Raw genomic sequence first — 13,675 nt, forward strand, 5'->3', positions numbered from 1 at the left:
AAACTATAGCAGAGAACAAAGGAAAACAGTTAATCTAGACATTTTTTTTATTAAGTTTTATTAAAAATATTAAGATACTTGAAAAACTCACAAAGGTTATAAAGCACACTCTCAGTAATTTTCTTATTCTGCGATAGCTACTGCTATATACTGAAGATGTTACATTAACATTAACCCACCACACTGCAAAACTTGTATTTCTAGAATTTAATAAATATGCATCTTAAGGGGAAATATACTCCTTATATAAAACATCTTAAGTTATTTAAAAAAATAACTTTCCCCTTAAACTCAAGAAGGGTTGATTGATTTTGCTAATTTAGCCAAGGTCATAACTTCATGTTCTTTTAGTGAAACGGGGTAGATGCAGAGATGCAACATGCTAGGAAAATGGACTTCTTAAAATGTACAGTATAAAACAGCAGTACAGATTCAGAGTTGGATGGTATATGTTTTCCTAAATTTGCTGAAATAACTGATCTCAAGGTTTGTTTTTCTTAAAATTTTCAGTGATGCTGAACAGCTCTATTTGAACGAGAACTTAGCCCTCCCACTAGCCAGCCATCTTCACAGATGATCAAGTCACTTGTTCAGCTCTTTGCAATCAGCTGCTACCAAGAGACTGACTCCTGGAATGATTAGGAATCCCCAAATCACCAAAAGGCTCTGGTTTCCCTACGTATCTTCAGGAGACACTGTCCTTATATCAGGACAGAGAGTTAAAGGTTTAAAATAATTTTGGCAACTGTCTGAGACGCTTTATATCTAAGAAGGTGCCTACTGAATTCATGCTATTCATTTGCTTTAAAGTTTCAGAAGGCTGCAAATTTTCAGGAAAAATTGGAGTGTCCCTTTCATTTTCCTTCTCAGGATGTTGGGTAAACTCTGCTTTCCCAGTTCGGAGGTTCACTACAGGAGTTGGTTTATGGTTTTTTAATAAGAAAGCTGGGTTTTCACTCAACTGCTGTGATGCTTTTGGCCGCACAATTTCATTTGTTATATTTTTCAATACTGGCATATCTGTGTGGGTGCCCATGGATTCACAGTTATAACAATTAATTATTTCACAGGCATTCCCAGAAGGCTCTTTCTGACGTCCAAGTTGTTCAGGTATAGATGTAAGGTTTTCATTCAATAAATGTTCGTTCTTGCTATCTGCATTGTTGGAAGGCTCCTCTTCATCTTCACTGTTGTCACTGCTTTGTATGAGTCCGTATCTCTTCATATATTTTTTGGTTGCAAATGACATGTTGTTTGGTGAAATTAAACTAAGCCCCACTGTGCTTTTGTCTGTATTAATATGTAGAAGGCTAAACGATGAGTCACAGTTGTTTTGGTTTGATCGAGTGAGAGACAACTGTGACAGCTGATGCTCATTTAAATATTTCAGAGCTATAGCATTTGCTTCCATGCTCAAATCCACACCATTGGGGCTTAAGCCACTCATGCCAACATTAGCAAATGACATGTAGTTTAATCCAGAGATCACTGCTTCTGGGCTGATGCATGCCAACACACTGAAAGACACAAAGTAGTAGGCCATTATTTACCTTATTTTGAGTACTAAATAGTGTCGTTCTAAATGTGTTCCATTCTATAAAATAACAAAAGGTCTTCAGCTTTAAATTCATGGTGCTTTTTATCTGAGTACTCTGATATAAGTCTTGATGATCCAGATACACACTCAAGGGATAAATACAACAACCTAGAAGGTAATCCATGATTCACAGATTTAAAGTGGGATACAAATTCATTTTCCTAAATTTGTACATCAGTCATGGTTTTAAGACCAAATACAAGGCCAAAAGTCCTTCAATATCACTGTGAGTCACTTGATTTACATCTATTAACCCCAAACAGTGGGAGAGACCAGCTAATGTTCAAAGTAAAGTAAGACACGTAACTAAAACTGAATACAAAACACATCTGATGACATAACTACAAGCTTTGGTAAGTAGCTCAGAAAATTAAATTGCTCACAGTTGAAGAGATTCCATTTGTAATGAATAAAAAACATCAACCAGTCTCTGGATATGGGCGTGTACACACACTTTTTTTCATTAGATATAATCTTCAACTTACTTTGGTTAGTGTTATCTCAACTGACTTGCCTTTTTCTTTATATCACATATATAATCGTAACAGTTGCTAATTCTTACTGAGGTCTTGTATGTGCCAGGCACTCTGCTAAATGCTTAACATGCATTACTCACATATATTCCTCACAGTAACCTTCCTCAAGGTTAAAATATCTAACATTTCAACCTTATTCTCCACTTCAACACTTTATATTCCTTTTGCCCTACTTTGTTTTCTCCTCAGCACTTACTGCTATCTATATGTTTAACACACATCTTATTTATGGTCTACCTCCCTCATGAAAGCCAATGAGGGCAGAGATTTTTATCTGTTTTTCCCCTCATTGCAGTATCCTCAGCGCCTGGAACATAGTAGGCACTCAGTAAGTATTTGCTGAATGAATAAAGAATTAGGAACTATTATTTATCTTTAGTTTCAGTTGAGAAAATTGAGGAGTAGAGATTTGAACTAACTTTCTTAAAGTTTAACAGCTAGTAAGTGGTAAGCCAAGACCGAAACCTACGTCTGTCTTATTCTCTCGGGCTCTGTAACCACTGTTTCACTCTACTGTATTCAGCAACTTGTGTTTTGCTATCAGACTCCTTTCTGCATTTGTTGTGATAAACATTATATTCTAGTCAAAGAATATACTATGGCTTTCTATATCATCCCATGAAGAAACTCAGCTGTTTTTATGTGCCAGCCACTGCTTGGATCCATAACCCCACAAAATCCAAATAACTATCAGGTATTTTCATTGTCATAAGCACCTAAAATTTGGAAGAAGCTCTTTCCAACCATTAGTATTCCCTGAAACCAGTGATGTCATCACCAAACAATGGAACAACATTTGTGCTCAATAATGCTGTCTTTATAACTACCTTGGCATTCTCCCTTAACCACCTTGGTACTTAATGCTTTGGAGACTGTTTTAATAAAATGACAGGGATATTACCAATTTATCTAGATATATTCTTTTATTCATGGTGATAATAATACTGTCTTAATATATAGGCCTTTTCTACTTTGCCTATTTCCTCAGAATAAGCAACTTGTATATTAAATCAGATAACTTGCATATACTGAAGTATGCATAAGTATAATGTCTATAGATAATATTACTATAAATAATTTGACAAAAGCAAATAAAAACTTCTGGCTCAAAATTTAATATTTGAAAACTAAATATTTAACATAAATGTTAAATATTTATTTAGAGAAAGTAGGTCTAATTTTAATTAGATCTTCTTTTACAGAATGGTTAAAAGATCCATGAAGCAGTCAACATCAGTTTAGAAGGTTCTTCAAGTTTTACTAACACAGATAGCTAGTTTCCATTTGGGGGGCAATGAGACATCATTGCTTTGATAGCAAAACCAATCAAGCCAGGTGCAATGGTGCACGCCTGTAGTCCTAACTTCTTGGGAGGTTGAGGTGGGAGAACAGCTTGAGCCCAGGAGTGGGAGGCCAACCTAGACACAAAGTGAGACCCTGTCTCTTAAAAAACAAAAAAACAAATCAACAATACTCAAAACCAAAGCAAAAGGAGGCTGCTCCACTAATCAAATCCTAAAAGCCTTCAGCACAAACATGTTAGAATCTCATTAGATGAACAGTCACAAAAGGATGATGAAAGTCCCTGAATAATTAGAGTAAGAGAGTCACATGCCAACAATTTGAGAGAAACTCTAAAATTATTCCAACTTAAAGATGAAAACCAATCTTGATTTATTGTCCTGTTTGAATCCAGATTAGTTATCTCCTACTTTTCCTACATAGGGTTTTCCAACTAATAAGCACAGAGCCAGGCAGCAAGGTAAAGAAGCAACTAGATAGGCTACTTGAGATGTTCTGAATTACAAATGGGAACCTGCCTGTAGAGGTTGCTGCCAGACCTCAAACCCACAATCTCCATCTCCTGTATAATTTCTAGGTATGTCTGACATTCTCTTTCCCTGCCTTCCTGGATCTGGACCCTCTAAGATTCTGGAATAGGAATGTAGAAAGGAAGTTTTCCTTCCCTTGCCTCAGCCACTCTTCTCGTGGAAGGATGTGCTTCTGAAGTCAGAATTGGAACACAAAATGAGTTTTTACATAGATACAATGATAAAGATAGGTGGGTTTATAGAACTAGATGTCACAGGCACATGCTGTAATCTATTGGGAACAAGGTATTTCAAAAGTACAAAACATCAATGCTCTCTGAGGGGTCCAGGAAACCTTGACAAAGGAGGTGACATCTGAGTCCAGCTTTGAAGGATAACAAGGACTCTGGTGGGCAGGCACAGTGGCTCATGCCTATAATCCCAGCACTTTGGGAGGCTGAGGCGGGAGGATTGCTGAGGCCAGGAGTTCGAGACCAGCCTGGGCAACAAAGTGAGACCCCATCTCTACAAAAAACATAAAAAATTAGCCACATACAGTGGTGCATGCCTGTGGTCCCCACTACTCAGGGGCTGAGCCAGGAGGATGACTTGGGCCTGGAAGTTGGAGGTAACAGTGAACCGTGATCATGTGATTATACTTTAGCATGGGTGACAGACAAAGACCTTGTCTCAAAAAAAAAAAAAAAAAAAAAAAAAGGATTCTGGATTTTGGCAAGCAGAAAGGTAAAAAAAAGAGCATACCAGGTAACAGTAATGTCAAGGAACCTTGCAAGTGCCAAAGGTGGGTAAAATGGAACTTCATAGGGAATGGTAGGTGATTATACTAAAAAGGTAAGTTTAAGACAAACTATGGGCCAGGTATGGTGGCTCACACCTGTAATCCTAGCACTCTGGGAGGCTGAGGTGGGAGTACTGCTTAGGGTCAGCAGGAGTTCAAGACCAGCCTGAGCAAGAGTGAGACTACTCAGGAGTCTGAGGCAGGAACATCGCTTGAGTCCAGGAGTTTGAGGTTGCAGTGAGCTCTCATGATGCCACTGCAACTCTAGCCAGGCTGACAGAGCAAGACAATGTCTCAAAAAAAGACATACTTTGAAACAATATGAATAAATTAGGTAGGCTTCAGATAGGCTGGAAGAATATTCCAGACATAGGACTAAGACAACTGACAAAATTTGACTTCTATGTCAGAGAATTGGTTTCAGTGAAGTTTTATTTTTAATAAAAAATAACATATAGAACACATTAATAATAAAATAAAAATTTTAAAAATATATGTTTGCTCTCAATTAGCACAGATCTTTAAAAAGGACAATTTTAATATAGCGTAATTATAACAGTATAAAAGTACTAATGTTAGCTACCTTTCCTATATGTTCCATAGCATTCTGTATCTTTCCTTTTCATAGCAGGCATCAGAACATATTATAATTGACTATTTATTTGTGCATCTTCCCCACTGAACTGTAAGCTCTATGAGGGTAAGAACGTCTGTAGCAGGTTATCATGTGTATCATTATACCTCTCTCACAGCGGGCCCATAACAGAAGCTCATTATATATTTATTGAAGTGAAAGTACTGGTGAAATAGTAACACATATAGCTGGTAGGACTATAAAACCTCACTCTTTCAGAAAGCAACTTAGCAATAGCTTTGACATTTTTCATACCATTTTTGACTGGAGTATTTCCATTTCCAAGACTCCTAAGAAAATAAACCCTAAAACTGAAAAACGCAGTATTTGCAAAAAAAAAAAGTTCATCATATCAACATTTAAATAATTAAGACATTGTGGCCGGGCATGGTAGCTCAGGCCTGTAATCCCAGCACTTTGGGAGGCCAAGGTGGGAGGACTGCTTGAGCCTAGGAGTTTGAGACCAGCCTGAGCCATATGGCCAGTCATAGCAAGACCTCATCTTTACAAAAAATAGAAAAATTAGCTGGGCATGGTGGCTCATGCCTGTAGTCCCAAGCTACTTCGGGGGCTGATCCAAGAGGATCGCTTGAGCCCAGGAGTTTAGGTTGCAGTGAGCTATGATGACACTACTGCACTCTAGCCTGGGCAACAGAGTGCGACCCTGTCTCAAACAACCAAAAATGAAACAAAACAAAAAATCAAGTTCATTGTATACTGAAAATTTATTAATTTCAATGTTTCACACTAAAGATGTTAAAATAGAATAGCCACTGTGAGTAAATACATTACCTAAAAACTACTCTTTAAGGGCAGCCATACCAAAACATAACGGTTTCACAAAGATAGGAGGGTGATTTCTAAGTGTTCCAAGAAAGATTATATAGCTTCTACCTCACAGCATGGAAATAAATCCTTCAAAAATGCTAGCCTCATTCACCTACACTATTAGTAGGAATATAAACTGATACAACTATTTGGCGGGCAATGGTAATATCCACCAAAACTTTAAATGCACATACCCTTTGATCCTGCCTACCTATGAGTTTATCCTACAAAGATACTTGTACAAGCATCTGTAAAACAATGTTCACTTGGCATCATTTAAAAAAACAAATAAGAAATTTGGCCTAAAGGTCCATTAAGAGAGGACTGGGTTTCAATATATTATAGCACAAGAGTAAAAGAATATTGCGCAGTTATTTAAATGCATGAGAAAGAATTGTATGTACCTATAAGGAAATGTATCTAAAATATAATAATGTTAAGAAAAAAAATCAAATCACAAAACTTATCGAACATATATACTTGAATATTCATAGAATATCTTTAGAAGAATACAAAAGAAATGGCTGAGAGAAGTAACTTTGGAGGAGACGGATTAAGAAGTTTGGGAGTGGAGATTTTTGCATATTATCTTATATTCTTCTATATTGTTTTTTAAAACATGAAATTTTATTACTTTTATAATTAGAAAACAACAAAAAATAATTAAGAGAAAACATGCTGGCCTTAATAATATAATTTCCAGACTTTATCCTCTTTTTTTTAGAGACAGGGTCTCGTTCTGCCACCCAAGCTGGAGTGCAGTGGCACAATCATAGCTCACTGTGACCTTAAAGTCCTGGACTCACTGATCCTCTTGCCTCAGCCTCCCAAGTAGCTAAGACCACAGGCATGCGCCATCACACCCGGCTAATGTTTTCCCTTTATAGATAACACAACTATATAACTGCACACCCAGTAGCTGGCATAGACCCTCTCACCTCCAGGAAGACTTTTCAGACACTGTCAAGTAAAACTCCTTTCTCTTTCCACAAGACTCACAAAATATTTTCTGGCATCTCTACACAGGAGTTATCTCACAATCTCTTTCAAATTACTTCTGTATGTAACCCTCTCTCTGACTAAAATGAAGAATCTAAAATGTAGAGATGATCTCTTATTCATCATACATGTAGTAGGCCCTGAATAAATGACGAATTAACTGAATCGAGGCACAAATATATCTTTTCTCATGACACTACTGCAATACATCTAAAATGTATTCATCTTTTAAAACAAGCTTTTTAAAGTTACCTGGCATGGTCCACTTTATGTGCATTTTTTTTCACTTTAGTGGGAGAATCAATTTTTACTCCAAGGCTTCTTAGTTGCTTAAGGGTTGCATTAAGAACACAATCTTTGTCCACTAGTCCTGAATCATGCTTTTTTTTCTTTGTATTGTAAACATTTTGGGTTCTGGTGCATTCGTGGCTGATAATTACTGCCTTGGTAGATGGCTGCTCAGTTTCTTTGGAGGAATTATTTAATAGGTGGTTCACTTGACCCTGATTAAAAAGAAAAATGACACATCTAAAATACCATTATTAAAAATCTTAGGCTAAGATCTTAAATAATACCATAAGTAAGGCCACAAAAAAGCAAAATATTATCTTATCAAATTCTACAAAGTATCAAGTACATTTCAAGTATTATGGGGTTTTTATAAAAGAAGCCCATCTTAATGAATGATTTCATCAGACCCTAGAGGAAACAGAATGTTTGTTCAGAATTTGTTCATTTGAAAACCAACGTACTTAAAATCATTTGAGTAATAATCCAAGTGTTTTCAAGGATTTAGGCTAAATTCTTTATAAACAAAAGTTTTAAATTATACTTTCATTTGAAAAATGATATGTTTCAGAGTTACTAATATAAAAATTAGACCTTTATGTTACTTCCAGAATTAGGCTCCTTTCTTTCCTCACTTTCTAAAAACAGGAATGACTTGTGATACTCTCTCTGCCTTTCTGACATTAAAGCATATTTCATTCCCTGAGCATACAAGCTGCTAGCACCAGTGTAGGTCATAGCAGGCAAATAATAAATATGTGTTCACTGGTAAACACACAGGAGCCTAAGAAGTGTATTTAATTAGTCTTCAATTACAAATGGAGAAATTAAATGTTCCAAAGTCTACAATTTGGATAGAAGTGACGGCCAGAGTTCTTTCAACTTTTAAGTCCCAAATCACATTCTAAGTTTTCCAAGAAGTTTTCCTCCAACCAGAATTGCTGCTCAACCTGTCTTACTGTTTATTACTAGTGTCAGTGTGCTACTGTTTCCCCTAGGCTCTCAAGGGCACGGATTGTCACATTCATCTTTATATTATCTACCTTATTTAGTCCACTTTCTTAGACTAAGCTAAGTATTTAATAAACATCTGCTTACTTGAACTGAAATCAGTAAATATAAATATCCTACCACTTTCCAATTTTCAAACTTCCTACAAACTCTTATTTTTTTCTAATACAAATTTTAGTGTGAATTTGGCAAAATATCAACACATATTTTTTAAATAAGTCCTTTTTTTTGCTAAGTAATTGATGACTGGCATGTTTATAATAAATTACTGAATTTAATTATCATAATTTATGAAAGGCTCAAAGAAATAAATGAAATATTGTTAATTAGGCAAAAATCTTTTTATCTCAAGGTCTCAATTGGTTTAAATCCAGGAAAAGCTTAACTAGTATAACCTATACTAAGTAACAATGTCAAAAAGATGAAATGGTCTACATTTTCTTACCAATAAATCCTGGTAAATTTTCTGGTTATCTGATGGTTGATGAGGCAAGGGTTGCATTACTTGTTCTTGCATTACTTGCTCAATTTTTGGTTCCTCTGATGTTTCAGAGTTGTTACTAGCACCCTCTGTTGGTCCTGTCTGTAAGCACACGTTTACATTCTCTGCCAGAAGGCCATTTGGAAAGAACACAGGTATATCAGCTTCTTTTCTTGTAACTGGAGAAGAGCTGTTTGAAAGGATATATAAGGTAAGGGTTAGTCATCAAGGTACCTTTAACATATATTTGAAATGTAGGAACTCTGGAAGAAAGGGATAAGACTTAAGCAGCATCCATCCCTAGAGGAGGTTATCAGCTCTTAGCAATGCTATATTAATATACCCCATCCTGACAGGCTGCGCATAAACTAACCATAATACCTTTCTAAGTTATGTTATTTGTTTACTTCAAATTTTAAAATAATAGTGAAGAAAAGGGAACTTTTACACACTGTTGGTGGAAATGTAAAATAATATAACCATTATGGAAAACAGTATGGAGGTGCCTCAAAAAATTAAAACATGAACTTCCATAAGATCCAGCAATCCAACTACTGGGTATATATCCAAAGGAAATGAAGTAAGTATGTTGAAGAGATATCTGTACTCCCATATTTATTGCAGCATTATTCATAATAGCCAAGATAGGGAATCAACTTAAGTGTCTATCAAATGATGAATGGATAAAGAAAATGTGGTGTATATATACACAATGGAGTACTATTCGGCCATAAAAAAGGAAATCTTGTCATTTGTGACAACATGGATGGAACTGGAGAACATTTAGTGACATAAGCCAGGCACAGAAACACAAATACTGTTATGACTTCACTCATGCGGTTATCTAAAAAAGTTGATCTCATAGAGGGAGAGAGCAGAATGGTGGTTACCAGAGGCTGGTGTAATTGGGGTGGGGGGAGATTGGGGAGATGTTGGTCAAAGAATACATATTTATAATCAGATAGGAGGAATAAGCTCAAGAGATCTATTGTATACCATGGTGACCATAGTTAATGATGATACAATTCTTGAAAAACATTGTAAGAGGGGAGTTGAGTGTTCTCACCATAAAAGTGATGAAGTGATGACTATGTGAGATGGTGTGGTGTATTTGTTGATTGGCTAGATTTTTTGCTTTTTTTAAGACAATGTCTTGTTTTGTTGCCTGAGCTAGAATGCAATGGCATGATCATAGCTCACTACACCCTCAAACTCTTGGGCTCAAGTGATCCTTCTGCCTCAGTTTCCTGAATAGCTGGGATTACAGGTTTGCACCACCATGCCTGGCTAATTTTTCTATTTTTTGTAGAGCTGGGGTCTCGCTCTTGCTCAGGTGGGGATGGGAGGGGGGTGTCTTGCTCTTGCACAGGCTGGTCTCAAACTCCTGAGCTCAGGCAATCCTCCCACCTTGGCCTTCCAAAGTGCTGGGATTTATAGGTGTGACCCACTGCGCCCAGCCGGGCTAGATTTTTTTTTTGAGACAGTCTCGCTCTGTTGCCTGGGCTAGAGAGCCATGGCGTTAGTCTAGCTCACAGTAACCTCAAACTCCTGGGCTCAAGCAATCCTTCTGCCTCAGCGTCCCAAATAGCTGGGACTACAGACGTGCACCACCATGCCTGCCAGCCTGGCTAGATTTAACTACCCTGCAGTGTGTATATACTTCAAAACATCATGTTGCACATAATACATACAATTTTATATATGACAATTTAAAATATAAATAAATGTTAAAAATTATAGTCAAGATCCTTGTCAAATGAAAGTCTATAAGCTTCCATTTATAATCACATTACATATTTGCTTGTATTCCTTTTCTTCTTTATGCTTTTTTGTATTTTTTCAATTTTATACAATGAACATTATTTTCAAAATTAGAAAATAAATAAAACATTTTAAAAATAACTAGAGAAATCAGTATTAAAAACATATTTCTTATTAGAACAGTAATCCGTGACTCCTATAAAATAGAGAAAAGTAAGAATAGTAAATATTAGCTAGCAGAAGGCTTATAATGGACCAGGCATGGTTTCAAGTGCATTTTCTTATATAATCCTTATCAAAACAATCTATGAGACAGATATTATGTATTAGCCCCATTTGACAGGTAAAGAAATTGAGGCATAGAAAGATTAAGTAACTAACCTACACCAAATATGAAGAAAATAAAAGTCACAGGTAATTTAATACCTACAGAGAACCACTGTTAACACTTCAGAGTATTTCCATTTGTATATAAATTGTATGTATTGTCTCTGAAAAACTGTACCAGATTATAATAGTTTTGGGAGCTGCTTTTTAAAACCTAACATTATATCATGAGTATTTTCCTATTTCATTACATATTCTTTTTTATTATTTATTTATTTTTGAGACAAGGTCTCACCATTTTGCCTGGGCTAGATTACAGTGACACAATCATAGCTCATCACAACCTCAAAACTCCTCGGCTCAAGGAGTTGAGTGATCCTTTGGCCTCAGCCTCCCGAGTAGCTGGGACTACAAGGTGTGCACCACTATGTCTGGCTCATTTTTTAAAATTTTTTTGTAAAAATGAGGTCTTGCCATGTTGCCCTGGCTAGTCTCTAACTCCTGGGCTCAAGCGATCTTCCTGCCTCAGCCTCCCAAAGTGCTGAGATTACAGGTATAAAACCACTGTTCCTGGCCTCATTACATATTCTTAAAAATAAGTTTTAATCTTCACATAATATTTCATTTTATAGACACAGTATTATTTTTCTAACATCTCTTCTTTAAAACTTAGGTTATTTCAGGCCGGGCGCGGTGGCTCACGCCTGTAATCCTAGCACTCTGGGAGGCCAAGGCGGGTGGATAGCTGGAGGTCAGGAGTTCGAGACCAGCCTGAGCAAGAGCGAGACCCCGTCTCTACTAAAAATAGAAAGAAATTATATGGACAACTAAAATATATATATACAAAAAATTAGCCGGGCATGGTGGCGCATGCCTGTAGTCCCAGCTACTCGGGAGGCTGAGGCGGTAGGATCACTTAAGCCCAGGAGTTTGAGGTTGCTGTGAGCTAGGCTGACGACACGGCACTCACTCTAGCCCGGGCAACAGAGTGAGACTCTGTCTCAAAAAAAAAAAAAAAAAAACCAAAAAAAAACTTAGGTTATTTCCAATATTTCTACATTGTTTAATTTTAACTTGATATGAACTGCCAAGCACACATTTGGTACATAATAAGCTCAATAAATATTAGCTGAATCCAACCTTTAAACACCAGTCAAGATAATAGTTCTAAGAAAAAGTCAATAAATTTGACTACATAAAAATAAAAAAAAATTACATGGTAAAAAACAACATAAACAAGTCAAAAGTCAACTGACAAACTGGGAGAAAATATTTACAACATATACCACAAAGAGCTAGCATCTCTAATATACAAAGAAACTTAAAAATGGAAGGCAAAGGACCTAAAAGTCTATACAAAAATGGTAAAAGACATAAATAGGCAATTCCGATATCAAAATGATCCTTAACCTGAAAAGGTGTTCCAACTCATACATAATTTAAAAACAAAACATAAAATAACACTAAGATACCATTTGTCACCTGACAGACTGGTATAAAATTTTGTTTTTAAAATGTCAACATATTCTGTCAGCATGGCTATGGGGAAACAAGTCCTCTCATACACCGCTGGTGAGGATGCAAACTGGTAAAAGTAAAACCCTTTCTGGAAGGAAATTTGGCAATACCTAAAAAAATTATATATGCATTTAACTTTGGATGCAGGAATCCCACTTCTAAACAATTCAAATATACACATACACAAAGTAATTCACTGTACCACTGTTTGTAATTGCAGAATAATGGAAAAAAACCAAATGCTTATAAATAGGAGAGTAGTTGATTAAATTATGACACATTCACACAATGGAGTACTATGCAGCTATTAAAGGAGGAGGAAGGCCAGGTGCGGTGGCTCACGCCTGTAATCCTAGCACTCTGGGAGGCTAAGGTGGGTGGATCCCTTGAGCTCAGGAGTTTGAGACCAGCCTGAGTGAGACCCTGTCTCTACTAAAACACAGAAAGAAATTAGCTGGACAACTAAAAATATATAGAAAAAATTAGCCGGGCATGGTGGCGCATGCCTGTAGTCCCAGCTACTCAGGAGGCTGAGGCAGGAGGATCGCTTGAGCCCAGGAGTTTGAGGTTGCTGTGAGCTAGGCTGATGCCACGGCACTCTAGCCAGGGTGACAGAGCGGGACTCTGCCTCAAAAAAAAAAAAAAAAGAAGAAGATGAAGAAGAATGAGGAAGATCTCTAAGAACTGATCTGGAGTGATTTCCAAGGTATACTGTTAAGTGAAAAGAGCAAAGTTCAAAACAGTACTTACGGTATTCTTCTTTTCTACGCTTCATGGAAGAAAGGAGACATAAAATATATACATGTTCCTTTGTGTAAAAGAAATACAGGAAGAATAAGTCAGCCAGAAACTAAAAAGATTGGCTACCTAAAGGGGATGGGTGAGAAAGGGAAAGAAGAAATGAGATTTGAAAATAGGGGAGCAGGGATAGGAAGGGAGCAACCCTTTTCTTTGTATATACTTTTTTATACAGCTTTGTCTCTTAGAACCATAGTAATGTTTCACGCACACCCAAAATAAGTAAAACCAACCACAATGTAGTGAGACCCCAAAAGGGGATACAAACAGTAAAAAATGAACCTAAT

General features: G+C 36.6%; 1 protein-coding gene across 4 annotated transcripts in view; it reads right to left on the reverse strand.

Annotated features, from left to right (window-relative positions):
- Positions 1-727: 727 nt before the first annotated feature.
- The window catches only part of STIL (STIL centriolar assembly protein), a 55,594-nt gene continuing 42,646 nt past the window's right edge, over positions 728-13,675 (reverse strand). For 2 of the 4 annotated variants that reach the window (XM_069477894.1, XM_069477892.1), the window contains 3 exons: positions 8,949-9,127; positions 7,457-7,707; positions 728-1,517 (listed from right to left, as the gene is read on the reverse strand). In XM_069477894.1, the coding sequence (XP_069333995.1) occupies positions 728-1,517; positions 7,457-7,707; positions 8,949-9,127 (1,220 nt within the window). Of the gene's footprint in view, positions 1,518-7,456; positions 7,708-8,948; positions 9,175-13,675 lie in introns of all 4 variants that reach the window. The other 2 variants (XM_069477893.1, XM_069477891.1) reach the window with 1 other exon arrangement.

The sequence above is a fragment of the Eulemur rufifrons genome, chromosome 8 (assembly GCF_041146395.1).
Source record: "Eulemur rufifrons isolate Redbay chromosome 8, OSU_ERuf_1, whole genome shotgun sequence".
In the NCBI taxonomy this organism is placed as follows: Eukaryota; Metazoa; Chordata; class Mammalia; order Primates; family Lemuridae; genus Eulemur; species Eulemur rufifrons.